This window comes from Hypomesus nipponensis, chromosome 14 (assembly GCF_054491055.1).
Source record: "Hypomesus nipponensis isolate SF chromosome 14, ASM5449105v1, whole genome shotgun sequence".
NCBI lineage: Eukaryota > Metazoa > Chordata > Actinopteri > Osmeriformes > Osmeridae > Hypomesus > Hypomesus nipponensis.
Window position 1 is genome coordinate 2798622 of NC_140374.1, and position 24050 is coordinate 2822671.

General features: G+C 46.7%; 3 protein-coding genes across 3 annotated transcripts; 1 reads left to right on the plus strand and 2 right to left on the minus strand.

Annotated features, from left to right (window-relative positions):
- Positions 1–241: 241 nt before the first annotated feature.
- On the minus strand, positions 242–5500 carry st3gal2 (ST3 beta-galactoside alpha-2,3-sialyltransferase 2; the record flags this gene model as incomplete). The annotated part of the gene is made up of 6 exons (XM_084673219.1): positions 242–1435; positions 1574–1693; positions 1867–1912; positions 2160–2339; positions 3181–3374; positions 5039–5500. Coding segments are annotated over 6 exons (1176 nt in total), but the record flags the coding sequence as incomplete, so codon positions are not given.
- Positions 5501–14707: 9207 nt separating this feature from the next.
- Positions 14708–21486, plus strand: slc15a5 (solute carrier family 15 member 5). The gene is made up of 9 exons (XM_084671717.1): positions 14708–15074; positions 15493–15715; positions 18903–19072; positions 19160–19380; positions 19646–19832; positions 19994–20182; positions 20459–20590; positions 20844–20952; positions 21038–21486. The coding sequence occupies exons 1-9, from the start codon at positions 14708–14710 to the stop codon at positions 21180–21182; spliced, it is 1743 nt and encodes a 580-aa protein (XP_084527843.1). The 3' UTR covers positions 21183–21486.
- On the minus strand, positions 16000–18613 carry LOC146258180 (tripartite motif-containing protein 16-like). The gene is made up of 6 exons (XM_084673213.1): positions 18026–18613; positions 17827–17922; positions 17428–17673; positions 17178–17331; positions 16943–17002; positions 16000–16848 (listed from the first exon to the last, which is right to left on the minus strand). Exons 1-6 carry the CDS (start codon positions 18587–18589, stop codon positions 16301–16303), a joined length of 1668 nt encoding a protein of 555 aa, XP_084529339.1. The 5' UTR covers positions 18590–18613; the 3' UTR covers positions 16000–16300.
- Positions 21487–24050: the final 2564 nt, after the last annotated feature.

Genomic DNA, 24050 nt, shown 5'->3' on the forward strand with positions numbered 1-24050 from the left:
CTGTGTTTAGGCACACACATATGGAAAGACTCACTGATACTTGATTGGATCACAAGACAAGAGAAACCTGAAAATACGACAGGAAAATGATGGACAGTCTTTTTGTCTGTCTCACTCAACTGAACTCACTCGCTGAACACTGGAATATAAGACCAGTCCAGCACATATCTCTAGTGTCAGATACAAACTAAACATGTACAAAAGTAAAAAAACATAACTAAAGCAGATGGAAGGTATGGTGTGGTTATCATCATATCATCATCATATCATTACTATACAATGTTACACATCCTGTCTGGTTGGAATAGTGAGAAGCATTTCTTTCTTATACCAGCAGAGGGCAGCAGGCTGCTAATGACCATTCTCTGCCTTTCAGCACGCAGTGCTCAGATTAAGCGACACATGTGGCTGCCAATAACTGCAAGAGACCACTGAAATGTTCTTCTTGTGCGCGTGTATGCGAATGAGTGTGACTGAGTGGCTTAGTGATACCTGCGCTAGTTTGTTTTCATGTGCATGTGATCGGTCTAGCCAATCCAATCAGCAGGATGATTAGTCAACTATAACTATTAAACAATACTGAAAGAAAAAGGGTTAATATAATGATATATGTGGTCATATCCCTGTCTGTGGGTCTTACCTATACCATGATAGTCACTTAGTTACAACACGGTCATTCGGAATTTCTACAGTCTCACATATACAGCATGTCAACTTCAACTAGCTAATCCCCGCCCCCAGGGGAGGGGCTACAGCAGCAACTCTACAGGTGGGTGTGGCTTGTCACTGGGAGGTGGAGTCTCTGAGCTGAAGAGACCCCGAAGGCGCATCATGATTGAGCCAATTAGTGGGGTTGACGGGTCAGGTTGACATGTCTGTCCAGGGGAAAGGCCACAAATCTCAGGGCTCTCTTGATCTGGATTGTTCCGGATTTGGGAGCATGTGTCCCTGGATGTCCTTGTGTCCTTTCTTGGCAGAGAGAGCAGAGCAGAGGGGCAATGTCCAACCTCACCAGGACCATCAGGAGGTCTGTTTGTCCTCCTCAAACATCAGGGGGGGTGAGCTGGTTCTGGGGGCTGTCAGAGTATCTTTCCACGTCACGCAACCCAATCTCCGTCATGTACACCAACAAACGACCAGCACACTTGTTTTTGACAGTCTCCACGTCCCAAATCCCTTCCCTGGTTCTCCTCCTCACCCTCCCAAGCTCCATGCTCTCCTGCCCCCCACCCCCTGCCCTCTCTCCCCAGGAGGGGAGCTCTCACTTCCCAGGGAACACGGTGATCTTGCCGGCCTTAACCAGGTTCTGGATGATCTGGGCCTCATAGTCGGCGTCATGGACCCCCGTCTTCCGGAACTCTCCCGAGTAGCGGTTTTGCTCCCAATAGTGGTGCCAGTTTCCCCGGCTGTCAGCGCCGAACCCAAACACATTCACCTGCGGTGTCAGATCATACACAGGAATCACTCTCCTCTTCATTTCCACAATCAACACATATGTGCGTGTGTGCGTGTGAGCGTGTTTGTCTCTGTGTCTGAGTACGTGTGTGTGTGTGTGTGTGTGGATGACGCTGACCTCGTCACAGACGTGCAAAGCAAAGAACAGGACCAGCATGCCAGTGGAGGGGTAGCGTCCGTGATGCCTTGTCCAGTGGTCATGGATGTACTTGAAGAAGGCGGGGTTGAAGATCTGGACCTGTAGACGAGGGGTGTGTGTGTGTGGGGGGGGGGGGGTCAGAGATTTTAGAGACAGCAAACCAAGTAAACCAAGCAAAAAATCGAGGTGCGGACTTTTCCAGAACCCCTTGTGTGATCAGAAGGACCACAGACTGTAACAGGACAGGCCGGCAGACGAGGAGGATGAAATACCTTGTCCTTGTCCACCCGCAGGAACTGCTTCACTGGAGCATAGGTGCTGAGGAAGACGGAGAAACAGATGGAGGTGAGAGTGTGAAGAGAAGGAGAGAGAACAAGAGCGACGAGAGGCATGAGAGCAATGTGCATGTGGCTGTGTGAATCTAACTGTCCGTTGTAAATACGTGGCTGCACCATGGTCCGGGTGAAAAGCGTGCATTGCAGAGTAGATCAGTCAGGATAGTGTGTACGTGTTTGCTTGAGTGTGTGTGTGTGTGTGTGTGTGTGTGTGGGGGGGGATCTCTTACAAGCGTATCTGTCCGGTGGAAAGTGCGCTGGTGATCCAGAGCAGATCCAGGGTCTTGAAGGGCACCAGGACAAAGCTTACGTTGGCAGCCAGGTTCTTGGCACTCTCGGGGTACATGAAGTGGTGGGTGGTGTGGCTGCCTGCATCCTCCTCATAGCCCACTGTCGGGGCCAGGTTGATCCTGGTCATGGGAAGGGAGGGGGGATAGAGAGAGAGAGATAAAGGAGGGTGGGAGGAGAAGACAGAGAAGGAGAAGAAAGGCATGGAGAGGGAGGGAGGGGAAGAGACCAAAGGCAGACACGGGTAGAGAGATAGGGAATAAAGAGGGAGAGAGAGGGAGTAAAAAAAAAAGGAAAGAGTCAGTGGCAGAGTTCCAGCAGGCAGGTTCAGCCCACTCAGGTTTCAGAGAGAAGCAAATGGCTGTTGATGTTGCTAAGGGATTTAATTACAGTTTGTTATGCCGCCCCCAACACACATAGAATTCTTGCATCTTTATTGCAATTCATTTTTCTTATTATTCTCCTTCTCCCCTAATAAATCTCTCTCATTCTCCTTACACCCTCCCACGCGAATTAAGAAGAATTGATAAGAGTATACGCTTTTTCCTCTTGCACCTCACTGTGCTTTGTGCAAATGCTGTCTGCATAGGCTGTATGAATTTACTCGGACACAGATGTGCTGTGTGTGTGTTTGTGTATGATAGTGCATGTTTGTGTGACACGACTGGGAGATTGGGACAGAAGGCTTTAGCTGAGCTGCACACCCTTCTGATCTGTGTCTATTCATGTTTATTATAATCTATATATGTTGCTCTCCTCTGATCTTCTTAAGACACAAAGCCCTCACTAGTATGGCCCTGCAGAGACCACAGATCATATGACCTGCCAGCCAGCCAGCCAATGGGTGACGAGGCTCAAAGGAATCCCAATTATTTAAGTGGTGGCACGTGGGAGGGTGTGGTCACTTCAATCTCTCCTTCTCTGACGTCCTCTCCCTCCCGTCCTCCACAAGCTCCCTCTCACCTCATGACGTAGTTGTGTTTGTCGATGGCGGGGCCGTATCCCGCCCCCCGCAGGTTGCCAGAGTTACCCACCACGGCACAGCGGAGGCATCGGGCGGGGTCCCAGGAGCCGTAGGGGGAGTGGCCAGGGATCACCTGGAAGAGGCGCTGCAGCACCTGCTGGATACTGTGGGGCTTGAACTGGGGCTGGAGCATCTAGAGAGGGCAGCAGAGAGACACGGCCATCAGGGGAATGGAGGGGGACTAGTGTGTGTGCTGATAGGCTGATCCCCCTCATATCTCCCTATCCTCATTCTCTCCTGAAAGCCAGGGCCGGAACAACAGCATTGTACATGCTGACACTTGGCTGATGTTGAGAGAGAGAGAGAGAGAGAGAGAGAGACAGAGACAGAGAGAGAGACAGAGAGAGAGAGAGAGAGAGAGAGAGAGAGACAGAGACAGAGACAGAGACAGAGACAGAGACAGAGTGAGTGAGTGAGTGAGTGAGTGAGTGAGTGAGTGAGTGAGAGAGAGAGAGAGAGAGAGAGAGAGAGAGAGAGAGAGAGAGAGAGAGAGAGAGAGAGACATAGAGAGAGACATAGAGAGAGACATAGAGAGAGACATAGAGAGAGACAGAGAGAGAGAGAGAGAGAGAGAGGGAGAGAGAAAGAGACAGAGAGAGAGAGAGGAATGGAGCGTGGGTTTTTTACAACATCCTCTGACTCGTCTCAAGAGGCCAAGTGCTTGTTGATCTTTAGTCTGAACAGTTTCTACCAACACACTCTGTTCCCACGTCCTCCCTCTCTCTCCCTCTCTCTCTCCCTCTCTCTCTCTCCCTCTCTCTCTCTCTCCCCATCCCTCCCTCTCTCCCTCTCTCCCCCATCCCTCTCTCTCCCCCATCCCTCCCTCCCTCTCTCCTCATCCCTTCCTCTCCTCTTCGTAGTCCTCCAGTAGAGCATTTGTGGCGTACTCTGTGACTTAGTGGGCAGTTGGCACCACTTTGCCTGTGTTTGCACTTTGAGCCTATTACAGCTGGACTGTAGCTACAGCACAGCGCAAAACAGCTGGTCAGCAACTCAAGGACAACACACTCAATTTGAGAAGATTTGGCCTAAGAACCCACGTACACATAAACACACCCGTAACCTCTTCTGTTCATCAATTGGAAGGTAGCCTACTGAACACCAGGAAAAGAACTCTATAACACCCAGTTTTACATAAGCAGACAAGCCTTGCCTTTTTTAGCAGTAAATATATTTTTCGATTTCTCTCTGTGTCTCTCTCTCTGTCTTTCTCACACACACACACACACACACACACACACACACACACACACAAGCTGTTTTTCCACAGGGCTTTGCTGACTTGGTCATTTCAGTATTCAGACATTACTCAATGTCTTCTCTCTGGACCCACCCAACACTCTCCCTTGTTAATATAATTGGCAAAGCTCCTCCATTTATTAAATAGAAGGAAGGCTGGCATGGCTTATGAAGATAGACCATAAGTTAGTTTGGAAAAGTCTATCACTGTATATTTACATTTACATTTAGTCATTTAGCAGACGCTGTTATCCAGAGCGACTTACAGTAAGTACAGGGACATTCTCCCCAAGGCAAGTAGGGTGAAGTGCCTTGCCCAAGGACAAAACGTCATTTTGCACAGCCGGGAATCGAAGTGGTAACCTTCAGATTACGAGTCCGACTCCCTAACTGCTCAGCCACCTGACTCCCTACGTATATGGGTTAAAGTTTAGATGCTCCTCTGAGAATCTGTAACTAGGGAACTGCCACAGCTGGCAAAGCAAAGGTAGGCTGAGTGTGAGACAATAGTTGAACCAATTCTCATTAACAGAACCCAAATCCATTTGGACCACTTACCACCCACCAGTAGTATACATCGGAGGGGAGCTGGATGTTGTCTCGCGTCCAGACTGGCGAGATGTCCGGGTCGTAGTTCTCATCGAACCAATCCGAGACTCCAGGGTCTCCTACGCAGTGGTCGCAGGCGCAAGTCTTCTGTGGAGCGCCCTCCACTGGCCCGGGGTGGTGCTGCGCCCCTGCATAACTGGGAACCAGCTTCACCCTCCGAGACTCCTCCCAGCCGGAGGGGTCCAGGTATGGCAGGCTGCCGCCCCCGCGCAGAGAGACGGAGAAGAAGAGCGAGGTGAGGAAGACAAGGGCCAGCGAGCCCAGCAGGACCCACACCCTCAGGGAGCACCTGACCCCGCCACTACTACTCGGGGGGGGGCTCGGTCCACTGGTGCCAGTACGAGCCCCCCGCTCCACACCTAACCCTAACCCGGGTCCGCCGGTCAGCCAGGGTCGCAGCTGTGCAGCCCTATTTAGACCCTGCGTCCCCCCCCAGCCCCAGCCCCCCCAGCCCCCCCAGCCCCAGCGCCCATCCCGGGGCAGGGAGGGTGGGATGCGGCCACCCCACGGCCACGCCCCGCTGCCTGCCACCGTCCCCACCCTCCCGCTGGCCTCGGGCACGCTCAGTGTGCTGCCCTTCCCAAACGCCAAACGCCAACAGACGGGTGCAGTTCCGGTCCTCTCAGCCTGGCACGGAGTTAGACCTCGCTTCACCGTCTGTCAGTCTTCTTCGTCTTTTCTGCCCGGTGGATCTCTCACTTGGGCCACAGCTGAAGCTCTCTCCTCGTCACTGTCCTCTTCTCTCCTCCCCCCCCCTCTCTCTATTTACCGGTTCTCACACCTCCCTCCAGATTCTATTCTGGCTCAATTCTGAGAGATGCAGTTGAGCTACGACTTAGTCGACTCTCTCCCTGTCACCGTGAGCCAGCCTGCATGTCAGTAGCCCTGTTGTCTTGTGTTCAGCCTGGTAGCTACTCCATACTGCTCTCCTAGCCATGTGGGTGGCGCGATATCCAGGTGTTTCCTTTTCTCTCTCTTTCTCTCTCTTTCTCTCTCTCTCTCTCTCTCTCTCTCTCTCTCTCTCTCTCTCTCTCTCTCCCTCTCCAGTGTCTATCTGAGACTCGCCCAGCGAAAGTGACAGACACCAGCAGGCTAGCCAGGATAGAGAGTTAACGGGGGAGGAGACAAAGGCCAGCCTTGCATGAAGACCGCTCAATTCAATATTCAGTCATCCTATTAAAATAACACACTCTCTCTCCTCGCGTTATTTCCCCCCCTCTCCTGTCTGTTCTGTTAGCCGTCTCTTTCTTCTCTTCTGTGCGTTGTATTTTCCCTATTCTTCTTTTCTTTGCTGTTGCTTTTTTCTTCTCCTCGGTCGCTCCCCTCTGTGACTATATCCAGACAAGCAGAGCTGTTCAGACACAGCTGAGTCCACCCATGGGAGGAAGTGTCTGTTCCTAAACTGGCACGCTGAGCACCTACCAACCCCACAAATGCCAATCCTACTGGCTGTGTCAGACCGCCCGACTGACAGGATGACCAATAGAATTTGAAGAAGTCACTGCAGGACGGACCCTCAGAAAAGCTGTTAGCCTATCAGAGTGGTGGTGATCGTATCGGTCCAACCGCCACGGAGAAACAAAGAACGGCGCTGCCAAGAATAGAAACAAATGTAATCAAGGCATCGAGATTGTGATCACACTGCAGAGGGATTGGATGAGAGTTTGATCATCTAGCAAGGCTATTGGCTGGTTGGTCAACGACGAATATATGATAACTGGTTAAGGGCTTAGCGAGCAACAGTCTCCAATCTCCAAGACGGGGTTGAAAGGAGTGGAAAAGACAAACCAATCCCACAACAATCTCATCTTCGTCCAGCTGGCCAGTTCAGGGAAGAGGGTAACAGCTGTCCTGCAGCAATGTGTGTGTGTGTGTGTTGCTGGATCACGGCCCACCAGTAGCAGCTGGGATAGAATTCTGGTGACTGTGAGTGTGTGTTTGGTTGAGGAAATGTAGATTTGGTTTGGGCTGATGTGGCCTGGTAATTTGCTCTGTGTAATCTCCTAATCTGTAATCTGTGTGCTGCCGGCACTTGCCAGCTCCCAAGACACCCAGGTGACCTCCTTGTACCCTCTTGCTGGCCAGCCCTCCACAATCAGCCCCCCAGTTAGCCAGGGCACGGCTGATCTTGTCCACGGTCTGGAGACAGAGGGAGTGTGTCTGGGTTTTAGGCCCCAGCTCGCTGCTCCTTAGGTGGCTGTAGACTCCTGGATAGATGGGAGGGAGAAAGAGAAAGATTACACTCTGACTGGCTACGGTGGCAGGTAGGACAAATACAGCTCTTAAACTGAAAATACTGAAACCATACGATAGTTTCCCAGAGAGTCTATTCCTTCCATCCATCACACACAGCATCACCGTTCACCACAAAATGAATTTTCTCTTGACAAAGAAACGACCATAGGTTTCCATGGCTACCTATAGTACTGAACTGAGCTGCCTGCACTCAGTGTGTGTGTGTGTGTGTGTGTGTGTGTGTGTGTGTGTGTGCGTGCGTGTGTGTGTGCGTGCGTGTGTGTGTGTGTGTGTGAGAGACAACTGAACAAAAAAGAGACACATTTCCACTCACATTCTACAATGGATAACAGATAAAAGATGTAAGAGCAACATTGAGTAGATAATACTATTAATCCACCACACACGTCAACATCTCTAAGAACAAGGAATTGGTTTTACAGACCAAAAAAGGCTCCCAAATCAAGTGGAAGCAGAAACCAAAACAGAACGGCAAACACACAAACAAACAAACAAATACAAAATCCCAGTTCTGCTGGCAGCCAGGAAGGAGGAGCAGCTGTCTGCGATCCACAGTAAGTAAGTAAGACTTCATTTATATGCACTTATCATACAAGAATTGCAGCTCAAAGTGCTTTAGTACAGGTGGCTGCATCCTCCAGGTGCTGCAGGCTAGAGCCAATAGGGTGAAGGCTTCCATAACTGTATACTGCAAATGAAGAGCTGCTATGAATGCTCTCAAGGCCAGTGGTTGAGACAGTGTTGCAAAAGCCAACATGGCAACCAATATAGGTTCTATACAAATCTAAGCAGCAGTTACAAGGCTACAAACGAAACAAACATGTCTATGTAAGCCCATTGTCCTTGGCTTTTTAGATAACCCCTAGAATAACCAAGACAAAATGGACCCTTGTCACAAGCATTATAGCTACATAGGGTACGTCTCAATACCCATACTATTTAGTATGACAGAACAAAATATTTTATGTCCCAATGCATAGTATGTCCAATACAGTGTGCCAAAATACCAGGATGCTCAACTCTTTCCGGTCGCATGCTTTCCTGGCTATTCTGACCCACAATCCTCAGCACAGCAACGTCACCTGAACTACATACATTACAAAGTAACAACAGCAGAGCGCTCCTGGTTGCCTTCTGCCAGTATGCAGGTTTCTGGTAAGTTCCATGGTGGGGTTTTAATATCCAAGGTAAACAATGTATGTAGCACCAACCTTTTTTCAACAATATTTAAATTCAGTGCTACAAACTGTGACAAATGTATGAGCTATAGGGTCAAAGTTCAAGGCACAATGTTATGACAAAGTAGTATGTCCTAATTGTATGCATACTGCATGCAACTGTACATGCTTTTTAACGGCAGCTGCAGTATTACAAAAAGTAAAAAGAAAAAGCATACGTATGTGTATTACGGTATCTCAGTATGGACAATCTCCACAGCCCTGTCTCCATCCTACGATTAGGACAGGCTTCTGTGATTGCGTCTGTGGGCGTAGCAGCAAAGCTCCCGTAATGCCTCTCTTTGTTCTCAATTAGAAAAATGAATTTGAGATTACAGTTCCTGAAGCGGCGTAGATGTTCTGTACTCCAACCCCTTAAAGGTGCACACTCACAGGCCGTCTGAGCGCAGAGACACACAGAAACACGAGGAGGACAGAGGGATGGAGAGAGACAACTGAGTGACTGTTTAGATTATATTGTTGATTGTAGGGGCCTGTTGGGATGATCTCTTTCCTGATTAAGAGGGGGACTTTCTTATAGATACCCATCCTGGAGAAAAGACCAACCACTGTGCTTGGGGAAGGGCAGACGAGAGGAAAAGTGGAGAGGAGCGACAGTTAAGGGAAGAAAATGATAGAGGGGTGGTGGGTATTGGAAGGTTGGCCCTAAGGGCTGGGTGGCTAATGTGACTCACCCCTGCAGTACATAAGCGCAGCTCGTTCAGGCAGGGCAATCGGGCAGGGTGCGTCATTCATTTATCGAGGACGCAAGGCGTTTTACTCCACCTTCCTTTCCTCCGCCCACTACTACATCCATATTAGCAGCGCATATCCATTGGGCCACGTCCGATAAGGCGTCTTTAAAAGACACGCGGATACGCACACACTCACCCTGGTTGTTGTATGATCAGTGCTGCTGCCACCCTCCACCATCCCCTTCTCCCCCATGCTGTCTGTAAATTCTATCCACCAGGGGGATTATATCTCTATTGCTCCCTGCCTCATATGTCATGTATGTATCTGTTGCATCGAGGAGGCAGGGAGTGCTTCCCTTAGATCATCCACTCGACCAAAGTTAAATCTACATGTCCATGTCATGTAACAATAAATGTAAATGTCTTGACTGAAATACAGCAGAAGGAAATCTCGACCCTGGCAAACTGAGGATTACCGGACAAATCGCTGACGTCAATGTTGTTTTCTTTCAGATGATATACTGATATTCAACACATACAAATTGAACAAACACTGCGGGAAACGATTGATTTGGCTCTAGAGCACAAACACAACATTACGCCGCTCTTTCCTTCTATCTTCTTCTGTCACTTCCTCTCCTTTTCTCTCCTCCTCTCTTCTTTACTCCCCTTCCTCTGATCAGTTGGACTTAGTGTGGGAGCAGACAGGGAAAGCTCAAACCAACCTGGATATCGACCTGGGTAAGTGCTAGATTTCTACATGCAGCTGACCTGTTGCAAAGCCATGAGTGACCTTATCCAGACACTGCCGAAACTCAAAGGAACACATGGACTGCCAGATTAACTGAAATGCGCACACACACACACACACGCAGAAGATCTCTTACCCTTCATACATCAAGATAGTGGACTTGACTCATACACTTAACTTACATGAATACATTCATACATACACAAGCACACATAGCAGAGGCATACTGTCCAAACCAATGGGAAATACAGGGTGGTGGACGAGAGGGGGCAGAAGTTTCCTTGTTACCCTGGTAACATCACATCACAGCTGGCTGCCATGGCGATGTATCAAAAAGAGCAGAGTGGGAGAGAAATAATGAATCGGTGAGTGCAGGGTTGCAGGCAGACCTTCCGGATGTCCACACATACACTAACACCTCAAACACACACAGAAGCCCAGACATAACTGGTAGCAGGTTTCCTCAGAATCTTTCTGACTAACAGCAGCCAGACATTAACACTACTGGCACTATTGGCCTCTTTCTCTCCTTGTGTCTCTCTTTTTCTCTACTTCCATATCTCCCCGTACCTTTCTTCCTGTTCATCCCTTCCTCACAGATAACAACAGGGTGACTAATGAGTTCCTCCAGGCTCTGTAGTGTTTCCTTACTGGTAAGACCTGTCGTAACTGTTGTCTGGTCTCTATATAGATCAAATTGACGCAAATACACATAAACACACATCGTTTTTTCTGTTACAGGCTGAATATGATGTTGAAGAAGGCTGAGAGGTGAGTTGTAAAATCACCTTAATCCCAGAAGGTCAAAACCCTGCTGCATGTCCCTCTCTCTCCTCTCACCACTCCCCCACCTTGGCGTCTCGGGTTACGGTTGTCCTACTCTTCCTCCTCCCTGTATCTTCCTCTCCCCCTCAACCTTTCTTGACCCTCTCCTCTGCAGATCCGCGTTCGGATATCTCTGGATCGCTTGTCGTGGTCACCTCCTGTCTTTCTGCTTCACGTCTCCTGATGAGCCCTTTTCCTGCTCTTTTTACAAGTCTTTCATACTCTCACTCGGCATGTGTTTGGTCAGGCAGGTTCCAGACGAGGACAGCACACACACACTTCGGTCCAGTGTTTGGAGACGAGGACAGCACACACACACTCCGGTCCAGTGTTTGGAGGCATGTGCTCATAACACATCCTTCCTGCCGTCCATCCCGATGTTCAGAGAAGCTTCCAGTTATTTGGATTTGCCAGTGAGCCGCCACACCACCGTTCTGTGTGTTCTTGCCCAGTGGGTCCCAACCCTGGTCCTCAGGGCACCCCTGTCCCGCATGTTTGAGAGGTTTCCCTGCTCCAACACACCTGATTCAAATGATTGGTCATAAGCAGGCTTCTGCAGAGCTGGATAACCGCCCATTCATTTGAATCAGCTGTGTTAGAGCAGAGAAACATCTAAAACATGCAGGACAGGCGTGCCCTGAGGACCAGGGTTGGGAACCACTGCTCTAGCCTATTTGAGGCAGTGACGGAGGGGTGGTTCAACTCTGCGTGGTAACCTATTTAGCAGCCCCAGTAGACCTCCTGACAGCAGAATCCTGTAGGGGCCTATAGCTGGGCTAGCGTAGTCTGGCACATTGAGCTAACCCAGTTACAGTATCTGCTGCTGCTGCCACTCTCCAGTCCCCAAGCACCAGATTAACCTAGTTGGGCCTAAAATGGATGAATGTTTGGAGTAAGATTGGAAAAGACTTCAGAGCGTCTTGTTCAAATATAAAACCATATTTCTGGACGCCTTTGAAACGAGTCTGAGAATGTCTGATTTACAGTGCAGCCTCAAAGTCTAGTTCTAAATCAGTCTATACAGTAATAGTCCACATGACACACATGTTTAGTCTAGTAAACTCAGTACTGGCTCCGACGACCAGAAGACCCAGTTTTCCAATCACAGGGTTCCACAAGGTCCTTGAACCCTAAAAAGTCTGTCAAAAGAAAATGGTTTTTTTCTCGTGATGCTCATCTCACCCCCATAGCTCCGGTAAATCTTTGTTACGGGTCCATATTACCTATATCATTCCAATAGTGTAATGGCTCAACACCAGTTGGTTGGTTAAGAATAGGTGATTGTAACAATGACAGCGTTATTAAGAAAATAAATGATGTTCTCACGGTAGGCTATGCTTAAGTAGGCTCTAGGGTACTTTTCTTCTGTTTAGACTTCAGTACACAAGCCTATTAGCTCTAGTAGTGTATTAGCAAGAGCTTAAAACCAAAATAAGTGTTACGGTTGGGTATCCGACAATAAAAGTCTATTTGAATGCAGACAGACCGGTAGGTTGGCCATGCCATCGCAGACCGTGTGACCCGAGGGCTCAAGGCACATTCGAGGAATTTAGCAAGCAGGATTTGTAATTTAAATCTCCACATGGTGTGTAAGCTTGGCTACGGTACCGCTACATACATATACCACCTTGGTGCCGGCACCTGGAGATAATCCTATTGTAACTTAACGTAGTTTACTTGCTATAATCGCTTTAATCGGGCTATTTGTGAGTTTCCCAGTAATCTTTGTTAAATTTGTCGGGCCGTTAGAGCTGAGAACGACGGCACGAACTAATTGGAATGTTAAGGATCTTATATGACTTAATTTGCAAAGTGCGAACAAACAGAAATAAATCGTTTTATAAATAGTTGTAGCCTAGATAATGTGTATAAAGCCGACTATGTTAGCATTTTGGAACGCACAAGTACATATGTATTATATATTGCATGTCTGGCTCTGGATGTGTTGCCTGACAGGGGAACTTAGGCAGTGTGAAAGTAAGGTCTTTCTTCTGCTAGAGCGGTCCATCCATCCTTCGCGATACTGCTGCAGTATCTTAGCAACGCTGGCGGATCGATATGGGGTGGGAAGGGGTGTGCAGATATTAAGGAACCAATATTGGTTACAATAAAGCAGGTACAATGCTTACGTGAACAAGGCAGGACACCCAAACAAAACCATGCAGGTCCATGCTTAAATCCCCCATATCCAGAGTCGCCATAGAATTAGTTCTAGCAGCTGCTATAGGCTGCTGCTTGAATTATTACATTTTACATAAAGCCAAATTGTAAAAATTCTTACCAAACAAAGATGCTGTGCTGTCCAGTTTACAAAACTCTTAATGCACGGGCGACCCTCTTTACTGGTGCTGTCCTTCATTGACAAAAAGATGCTCAGGGTTCGATGGTCTCGCGCATCTGACGGCGTTTGCCAGCCACGGTTCGATCACGCTGTCTGAATCTAAATGCATTTTTTTTTACTCTTTCTGTGAACGATTCAGTGTGAGGAACAATACCACCGTGCATTCAGCAAAATGTACTGTGATATGACGTTTTCAATCCATGCAACGGAGCAATATGTGTAGTGTAGCCGTAATTAAAATACAAAAAATGTCTGATTAAGGATTTTGCCTCTCTTTAAGCCTCCTATGATCCTAAATTCGACAGGTCTGGCACTGTTCGCGAGATGAGTACAGCTACCGTGTTCGGCGCAGACACCGATGGCAGACCCCGAAAACATAGACCCCCGCATTCCTCACTTGCTAAAAGGTCTTCGGGAATTGTAGTCATAAAGCTTTCGGTCTCAGGCTGACAACGTTACTCGACCTGCACGCAAGTTCTTTATCGCCAACCACTGGAAGGAAAGTGAACAACATCACTATTGTCTTTTTGATAGGGTTGCCAGGTTTATATTTTTTTACCCCCGATTTTTCTGGAATTAACTTTGGTTAAAACAATCGTTGAAATTGTTCTGACTGTGGTTCACAGCGATGAGAGTCAATCAGCAGGGAAAGCCTGCTTGAAGAACGAGGTGATTAATCAGTCTTAAACCAGACCTGAGACTGCTTAATGAACAGCCCAGTCCTATTTAGGGTGACATCCAAGGCACCCGATTTTATATTTCACATCAGTGGTCTAATTGTGACTGTACCTCTTCAAAGTAAACACAAATTAACTGCCTCTGTGGACTGCTGCTCTGACAGAAGGGTGTGACATTTTCTAAGAATTTGTAATGTGTTGACCTGTGGTTGTACTTGCTTTGTCGATGTGTGTGACCTATTAAGGTGCCATGCATATAATGAGTTACCTTAAAGGAAAGACTTGTAAATAGGCCATATATTACATTGTCTTATTGACTACAGGCTATGTTGACACAAATCTGTTACACTGAAAAGTGAATAATACAATTGTCAGCACCTGCAATCAAAACAACAATAGTCATTGTCCTTACGTCTGATGTCTGCTGTGTTTTGTTTGTATCAACACGTGCAGAAATTCCAGAAATTAATTTAGCAACTATGTCAAGGATACTTAATAAATAGCGTGCATCCTTAACACTTGTATTTAAAGTCCAGGCTTGTAAACCTTTGCGTGGTGCCCACCATCGCCCCCCCCCCCCCCCGCCCAAATCAGAATGACCTGATGCCCATCCTGACTAAGCACACAGCCAGGAGCACATGCAACATTCAGATGAGTGTCTACAGGCTCTTTGATCCCTCACACCCCAGCACTGATTTAGACCCCTCACAGAGGACTGCAGAATTCCAACCCAGGCTCTCTACAGTCAGTGTGCGTCTGGGGGAGGAAGCAAGCAAGGTTGACGAAACCAAGCCTGTGATACCCAACAGCCAGTCAGGCCAACCAAGCAGCCAGACAGCCAGGCAAAGCGGACAGTATGCTAGCCGTGGACCGTAGGGGGCTGCCGGAGGGGACACACCCCCAGCCACGCCGTTCCTCCAAGTCAGCGCGTGCTGAGCGAAGGCCCCACCAGGACCGTCCTCGGAAGTCCCGTAAAAAGCTCCAGGTGATCATCTGCGTCCTGCTGGTGGAACTGTGTGAGAGGTTCACCTTCTTCGGCATCGTCTGTAACATGATCCTGTTCTGCACCGTGAAGCTGGGCTATGACAACCACCAGGCAGCCACTGTCAACCTGTGCTTTGTGGGTGCCAGCACCCTGACTCCTGTCCTGGTGGGGTGGTTTGCTGAGACCTGCCTGGGCAGGACCAAGGTTCTCTACCTCTGTGCTTTTCTCCACTTTTTCGGTAAGTTTCAGTGACAGTGTCAGTTAACTTGGGTTACCCAGGGCCGGCCCAAGCCTTTATGGGGCCTTAGGTAAAATTGTTTTGGGGGCCCTTCGGCGTCGCTTATCGTTGCTGATTAAAAAAAAGAATATGTACATTTTTACGTAATACATTAAACTGTAATTTCATTTGCTCTTGGGGGCACTCTGGTAGCCACAGGGGCCTTAAGCAGTCGCTTAGTTCGCTTATGCCTTGGGCCGGCCCTGGGGTTACCCATGGGTGAGTTTAAATAATCTGGAGAATTTAATCTGGAGAATTGTAACTGCACACTGCATCAACCAACTGGGCACATGTCAAGACAGACACTCAAACATTGGATGATTTCAAGAACGTGAAATCAAAAAGAAAGTGTTGATCCGATCGCTCTCTGTCCCTGCAGGCACTGCCATGCTGCCGGTGGTGGCCTTCCCCTTCGAGGACTTCTACATCGACACGCACCACATGACCCACCATCTGGAACCTCATGAGCAGCAGATTCTGTTCTACACGGGCTTGCTGGCTGCCGCGCTCGGCATCGGGGGCATAAGAGCCATCCTCTGTCCCATGGGAGCTTACCACCTGCAGGGCTACGATCAGCACCAGCTCCTCTCCTTCTTCAACTGGTGAGTAACACTATCCTTTGGATGGCTTCGTTGGATTCTCCAGAAATGCAGCTTTTCTCCCAAACATGATTGATTGATTGAGAGGAAGAGAGGGAGGAAGGTTGCATTTAAGAGGTTTCCGAAAGAGCCGATGTCTATATGCTTTTGCAAACCTCTGATGTTCCCTGATGTTCGATTCCAAGACAAGTTGTGGGTGTCATTCTACTGTTGTCAAATAACAGGAAAGTACTACAGGTCAAAACAATATTACCATACTAAGAACAATCTCCAGTGGAGATCCCATTTTAAAGTCTGTCCTTTAATATTCATATCCAACAACTTCTCATACAATAATTTTGACAACCATAAATAACAAATAATTTACTTCCATTAACAGTTACATTTGGGTTGACACAAAACCATTCCTTTAGTTGTTATTCAGGTCAATATATGCATAGAATCTTTAATTTACGATATTCCCATTTGCAATCCATTTCTTAAAATTGTTAATTTAACTTAAAATGAATACCATATTTATCCTTGAACCAGTCCAAAATGCTGTGTGAATGGCAAAAGTACATCATTAAAATGAAAGGTAGCAAATTGTCAGTTTATCTTCTTAGCTGCACATATCTTTAACATTGCTCCTTGGTCAACACCAAAGCCAGGGTAGAGGGGCTCGGTGAATATAGTGTGCGCTCTGTGCAGGAGCATCATCGTACCTGTGTCAGAGACGCTGTAGAAGGACAGAACTCCTCCCTTGTGGTTGAGATACACTCCCACTCTGGAGGAGCAAGGGAACGGAACGGGCTTGAACATCTTATCATGCCAGAATAAACAAGATGACGAAGAACAGACTAGACACCAGGACTGGTCGTTGTGCCCGAAGCAGCAGTCGTTCCCCCAGCCTTTCCTCCTGATGCTCCTGTAGGAGACGGCCACATGAACAACACCACCACTCCACTCCACTTCCCAGTAACAGGTCCCTGACAGACCCTCCCTGCTCAGGGCCTGCTGGTAGTAGCTGAACCTGTCGGGGTGGTCTGGGTGGGACTTGACCTGGTCACTCCAGGAGATCGTTCTGTTTTCATCACAGAGGTGAAGACATGGACATACTGTAATGGGATCCACCTCCACATTGCAGTAGCAAGAGGCTGTAGATCAAAATATATACAGTTAATATAAACCCAGAGTTAGCTGTGTGAGAGCGTGTGTGTGTATGTGTGTGAGTGAAAAAACATGACTCACCGCTTATATCTCTCTTTGATTTGAACTCTATCATTGGAAAAAGATGTGGGCTTTCTGTCACTGTGAAAATAAAGTAAAGGTTTACCATAAACTTACATCAGACAGTTTCAACCGAATGATGTTGAGTCAGAACTCTGTAGTTCTAAAATAGTCTTATGTATAAATATAGCTAAGGGAGCTCTATGACATTCTTTCAACCTTTCGTGACTCTAGTCATACTGTGAGACTGGCATACCCATATCATTATGAAGAGGCAGAGAGTTGAACATCTTCCTCGTTTCTTCCTCAACCATATTTTCCAGTTTTTCTCTTCGTTCAGTGATACACTTTACTACAGAGTTTGCAGATGAGGTCTGAGATCCAGGAAGATCACCAAGTAACTGGAAACTCTGCTCATAGATTTTCAGGCAGTTCAAACACACATATTAGCTAAAGCCAGTCTGACACTACTGGATGAAACAAGTTGATTTATAGAATGTAATTACCCTTAGGAAGTGTATGGGGTCCTCTGTCTGAGAAAGCTGTTTCATCTCCCGGCCTCTCTCAGTCAGCTCACCATCCACCTTAATCAGACTCTCTGTCAGACTCTCAGCCTGTAACCATGCTGCCCCCTGCTGGGCTCTGACGAGCTCCTTCACCTCTGAACGTTTTCTTTCCACGGAGCGAACAAACACACGGATGTGCTCGTCACAGGCCCTGTCAAAGTCATCTACTGCTGTCCATGCAGAGTTCTGTCAGGTGCACACAGAAAACTAAAGATTCATCTATTCACTATACCTCTCCCTACCGAAAATATCCGTTAAGTTATTAAAGCATAAAGATACAAAAAGGAAGAAAAAATGAAGCATAGTAGTCATCAGTAGATTGTAGTGGGTGGCACCTACTGTGATCGAGTCCCTTGCCACTCTTAGCTTACGTATCTCCATACTTATATCCAATCTTCTTTGCGGGACTTTCTGCTGGGTCACACTTAGCTGCATCTGTTGGGACACAAGTCGTATTTCACTTTCAGTGTTTACAAGGGTAACATCAAAGAATAGAAAATCCCCTTTTGAAGATGTGTAGAGTATGTATCTGTCGGACTTGTTTCTCTGTTCTCTCTGCTGCAGCTGAGACTGTCTCATGGTCTTTATGTTCATCCATAGCACACAGAAAACAGATGCACTGCTGGTCAGTACGACAGTAGACCTCCAGCAGTTTGTCGTGGTGAGGGCAGATCTTCTCCTCTAGTTTTCTGTGGGCATTAATCAGCCTGTGTTTCTTGAGGATAGGCAAATCCAAGTGAGGCTGGAGGTGAGGTTCACAGTAAGAAACCAAACACACCAGACACGATTTAACAGCTTTGCGTTTTCCCCCAGCGCAGACGTCGCACTCCACATCTCCACGTTCAGTCTTATTATCTTTGAACGTTGTGTTCCTCTGTCTTTCCACCATTTCAGCCAGCAGTGTATTTTTTTTGAGAACAGGCCTCAAAGTGAAAGTCTGTCTACACAGGGGACAGCAATACTTAGCATTTATCTCATTGTCTTGATCCCAAAAGGTATTGATGCAGCTCATACAGTAGGTATGACCACAGGCAGTCGTCACAGGATCTTTTAGTAGCTCCAAACACATAGGACAGCTAAAATGTTCCTGATGGTCCGCCATTTTCTTTCCGTCTACAAAGAGAGTTCTCTTTCTGTTTCAACTAGGAAGTGCAACCCACATGACTGCATGTTTGTGCTTAGAGTTACTAGGGGGAGTGGTTGTGTAGAGATATCATGAGAGGAGGAGTCTCAGAAAGACATTTAAAAAACGACAAACGTTTTTTCATAGATTTTTGAAACATTCAAGATTCAGTAGTAATGGATGTGCTCCTTCCTTTTCTCCTATAACCCCCTCCGCTTGCTTCAAGCAGAGTATAAGCAATATCATAAAGAAACAGGAATGCTGGTTTATTGATACTCATCTTTTTAAAAAGGTTCTACTGGTTGGTGAACCTGAACTCCACTGTGGTGTTCCTGGGCATTGCCTACATCCAGCAGTCTGTGGCCAGGAACCTGGCCTTCCTCATCCCCTTCACCTCCGTCCTGCTAACTTTGTTGGCCATCCACATGGTCCGCAACAACCTCACTTTCAAGCCCAAGAAAGGTACGGTCAAGTCTCCTGTTTTTTTTTTTTTTACAACTTTCTTCTTTGGTTGGCCAGTGTTGGACGGGGTGTGTCTGTTCTATGCAGGCAGTTCTCTGCTCACCACGCTGGGTGTGTTCCTGAACTCTCTGAAGATGTGCTGCCTACGCCGCCACCACCTGGGAGGAGATGTGGGCAGCTGGCTGGATCGTGCCAAGGAGAACAACGGAGGCTGCTACAGTGAGACCCATGTGGAGAACGTCAAGGTGTTGGCCCGTCTCTTCCCCCTCTATGGCCTCCAGCTCCTCTATCGAGCTTGCATCACTCAGGTATGGGACTTGGAAGGCTGGTATCTTTGGATCTACTTGTCCCTTTTTTGACATTTTATTGGTCAAATTGTTATGGCCAAAACCTTTGTGGTTTTACCCTCAAATGGGTTGTAAACGAATGTTTTCTGAGACCTTTCCCACAGGAACAACCATTTACCACATCCATTTACGGCTATAAGTAGCCTATTTCTTTGTACCGGTACATGCTATGTATCTTTGTCTTTAAATGTTCTGATTTTGATTGGCTCCTGGCTGTGTCCCTCAGATTCCCTCAGGTTACTACATTCAGACCATGAACTCTAACCTGCACCTGAACGGCTTCTTGCTGCCCATAGCAGCCATGAACGTGATCAGTATCTTGCCTCTGCTGCTGCTGGCCCCGCTTATAGAGTGTGTGACCACCTGTTATCTCACCATGGAGAAAACACCACTGGCCCCAGCACAAGTTATAAGTCAGTAGTGCACCTCCCAAAGAATGACTCTACTTGTTAAGTATGCACACCCACACACACACACCCACCCACACACACACACACACCCACACACACACACACACACACACCCAAACACACACACACACCCACACAAACTCACCCCTTTATCTTCATTCCAGCTCTAGGCCATGCATGTGCAGCCTTATCTATGCTGGTGGCAGGCATTTTGGAGATACACAGGAAGGGCTATCCCTTGGTGGAGCAGGCCTTGTCAGGGAAGGTGATCCAGGTGTCTTCCATGGCCTGCTTCCAGCTGGCTCCTCAGTACATCCTGCTGGGCCTAGCCGAGGCCCTGGTCACCCCTGCCTGTGAGTCACAGAGCTTTCTTAATTAACTCCAGGGGAAATAAAAACCTGTGACTGTCCAAAATTTTACTTGTTTAATTCATTTTGATTCATCATAATAAAATAATGGGACTATTTACAGCTAATTTGCTGTGGAATAAAATGGCTACACACCAAATAACTATTTTGTTATACCACTGAAGTTGTTGATTCCCAACTGAGTCTATCTACTCTCTTTGTATGCATGTTTGTGATATTCTCTCTGAACACGCCTTATCTTTTATTCCTCCTCTCTGGCAGGTTCTCTAATTTCCTTCCACCTTACCCCCAGCCACATCAGAGGCATTTCCCTGCACTTCCTCACTCTGTCATACGGAGGGGGCTGTTTCCTAGGTGCCCTCATCATTCAGCTGGTTTATTTGCTCTCTGGAGGTAAGCATGACAGTCTCTATTTCGTGTGATGCATTTGATTTAGTTCCCTGCCATCCACTACACAATGAAACACACTGGATCAGTCCTGGAGGTTGGAAAATGATGAAGCGTTTCTGAAATATAAGTATCTGATGTATGCATTTTTGCTTCATAGAGGCAAGCAAAGTAAAGGTTCGAGACAACGAGACTGTCTCACCTTCTTCGGTGTTGTTCATTCTAGGGGATCATGTCACTGACTAATCTTTCTGATCAGGTAACTTCTACCCTAACACACTGCATGATGGGAACTTGGAGAGATTCTTCTTCTTCCTGGCTACGCTGATGGCCATCAACACCCTGGTGTTCTGGTGGATCTCATATAGGTAGATAGGACACAGATCATGAGTGTGCACAAGCATCTGCATGAGCGTGGGTACAGTGTTTGAGTACGTCCTGGTTTCCTTCAAGGTACAAGGATCTAAGCGTGGTGCACGGCCGAGGGATGGGCTGCAGCATGCTAGCGGAGAAGCTACAACGCTACAAGACCTGTCTGCGTTACTATGACACCATGGAACGTTCCTACACCACTGCCTCCATTGAAAGTATTTTGTAACCTCGTGATTTGAATGCTGTAGCGCTGGCGTTACAACTATAGAATATGTACATATATGTCTGATTTGATTTTTTCCTGTGGATTATCATATTGGTATTTACAATATCTCTATTGGAGTGGTATTTCTCATATATCCTTCTTTGAGAGGCAGGGTTCAGATGACACTTATCTCCTGAGAGTGGATAGGCCCACAATGTATTGTCTGTACACTTGTAGGTGTGATCAAAAACCACCAAAGGTAGCAGGTGGGTCCATGCACAGTCCATGTATTCAATGTTGCTGCCAATAAAAAAATAATAATAATCCTGCAGACATACATTTGTTATATTTATTTACTAAGCTCAAAACATTAAAGAAAGAACATATGGGCACAAACACAACTGATGTAAAGATATACAGTAGGTGAGCTACATAGAAAAGCACTTAGAAAAGCTTGCAGGCTGAGATACATAACAACTACATTAACCATCTACCCAGCAGAATCCACGTCATCGCATGGCCTCTATAAAGAGTTAACATATTAATATTACAATTCTAGCACCTACTAGGATTCCACATTTGGTAATACCCCGTTACCCATACAAAACATGACTAACAGATGAGAAACCTCAGAGAAAGTAAGTTAAAGTGTGCCATGGCTTGAGCAAGAGGGTTTGGAATGAATATATATATAGCTGAATGAATGAATATATATATATATATTCATTCAGCTGTTAATACAGGAGCTGGAGGACAAAGCATTTACAATCATTTCCCCGGTCACCATTTTTAAGAACTCGTACTGCTCTCATTGGACCCTATAACACGTTGGTTGTAGATGGCTTACTGCCTTATCTGTTGTGTTGAGTGGACCTTGGCATGTTGCTACTGGTTGGGTTTGTCCTCTTCCCTCTCAGCTACCGTATGTCACAGTAACTGGACATGACTTCCTCTGCTGAGGGTAGTCTAACAGGATGGTCTGACATGCAGTGGCGGCAGGTGAAAATTATTCTCGGTGGGGCTGTGAAATATTCAGTCAATTCGGTAACCATCCTAAGACAATTAAACACAAACTGCATGATACGAGTTCTCTGTGAAATAGTAATTTACAGGCCTTTCTGTTGTGGCATACCAATCGTGGGAAAAACCTTTGTGTATGATTTACCTCTACCCTTTTCGCTCGCCTGTAATGTAATTTTGATGTCAGGTTGGGCCAAACTCTTTTAATTTTCTCCACTAAAGTTCTCCTCTCAAAGGGATTTTGGAGAGGATATCTGACAGAATTTGAGAAATTAGAACGTCTGAAGTCCGGTCCGGAGTCATTCATTTTCAATAACGTTAAGTAGGCCCTACAGTCGCAAAATCACTTCTATACTCTAACTCTGCTTGGGGCACTAAATTCCAGCGCCCTTCAGGCATCATTTGAGGACACTGATAGGCTAAATATGTGTTTCTTGTTAGCAACAGTCAGCAATTCACCCATCGCCTGCAGGTTGGTAGGTGTTTTGATGGGCACTTTTTCTAGCGCCCCAGATGTCGAGCATAAAGTAAATTGATCACAAAACAGAATTTTAGTATACACACACACACACACAACACTTTATTGTGTATTTTTATTATAGTCATGCTTGAAATTAGTCATTATTGTTTAGAAAATGTATTACATGAAAAACAAATCTAAAACACTTTTCCCCAGGGAGGGCAGCACCCTTTATTGACTAGCCGCCACTGCTGACATGGCTGGTGTCCTATCTGTTATGTTGCTGATTCCACTATTCTTCAAATGCCAACATTTGACTCACCTTTGAGCCTCACCTGTTCTGTTGGCTTACTGTCAGTCTCCCCTCCATATCCATCATTGTTCCATCATTTGTAAATGCAATTGTTTCTCATTTTAAATAAAATGCTAAATTTGTTAAAGTGATGGATGTGGGATTCAATCCTGCTGGGTGGGTTCTAGAAACCCTTGAAGTATAAAAAGGTTTTTAGTGGAACCCTCTAGGTGGGTTCTTGTAAGCACTCTTAGAATGTGAACATTGAGTAGAACCCCCAGAGAGGGTTCTGGGTGAAACCATCACATCATAGAAGAGTTCTCTGTAGAACCTCTCATAGGGGGTTCTGGGTGGAATCTTTCCCGGACAGTTCTAGATATAACACTTTGGGGTATAGCCCTCTGAAAGGGGTCCAGATAGAAACTCTATAAATGGTTCGCCCAAAGAACCCTATGTGATTGTAGTTAGCGCCTTTACTTCTAAGAGTGTAACATTAAGGTTATTTGTATATTTAAAACTACCTAAGAATTGTGTGAAATATCTTGCCTGTGGCAGGGTATTGAAAAAGTGAGTTGATGTGCCAGGGTTGTGCGATTGGTTGTGAATACAGAGGAAAATATTAGCAGTTATATTTGGGGATTTGTTTTTACATGAAAAAATACCTCAATATACCTTTAGGAGGATGTGATTCTTACATAAGACTCCAAACCCACCCCAAACCCACCCCAAACCCAGGATATAGTGGCTGAGTGAACGTAGCCTGCACTTTGTGAAGGAGGCTAACATTTTTAGAGGTATTGTAGAAAGCCAAAGTACCTGCCTTATAATCTAAGTACACTCCTACCTTGGTGGGAGGACAGCGGCAGCGTATTTTAGTCTTAATATTATCATGGAGGAAATAGCATGAGGATGGAGAGCACTCCAAACTCCACGACAGGTCATTCCCTCCTAATTTACTTTCTTTACCATTTCCTTTCCTCTCCATGGTTTGATATGCCACTCCTACAGAAATCCAGCCACGAAACTCAACCTCCCAGTAGCATCTTTCTAACAGACCTTCCTCACACAGGATTTGATCAAAATGAGTAAATCGTTCGGGATGATCAGGATACGTTTC

What these genes read in the sequence shown, in the direction of transcription:
- LOC146258180 (XM_084673213.1), bottom strand. Translation starts at nt 18,589, where the DNA reads ATGGCGGACCATCAGGAACATTTTAGCTGTCCTATGTGTTTGGAGCTA. An exon ending in ACCCCATACACTTCCTAAGG is followed by an intron (nt 17,332 to 17,427) that starts GTAATTACATTC and finishes ATCTATGAGCAG; the next exon opens with AGTTTCCAGTTACTTGGTGA. An exon ending in GCCTCTTCATAATGATATGG is followed by an intron (nt 17,003 to 17,177) that starts GTATGCCAGTCT and finishes TTATTTTCACAG; the next exon opens with TGACAGAAAGCCCACATCTT.
- slc15a5 (XM_084671717.1), top strand. Translation starts at nt 14,708, where the DNA reads ATGCTAGCCGTGGACCGTAGGGGGCTGCCGGAGGGGACACACCCCCAG. An exon ending in TGCTTTTCTCCACTTTTTCG is followed by an intron (nt 15,075 to 15,492) that starts GTAAGTTTCAGT and finishes CTGTCCCTGCAG; the next exon opens with GCACTGCCATGCTGCCGGTG. An exon ending in GGTTTATTTGCTCTCTGGAG is followed by an intron (nt 20,591 to 20,843) that starts GTAAGCATGACA and finishes CTTTCTGATCAG; the next exon opens with GTAACTTCTACCCTAACACA.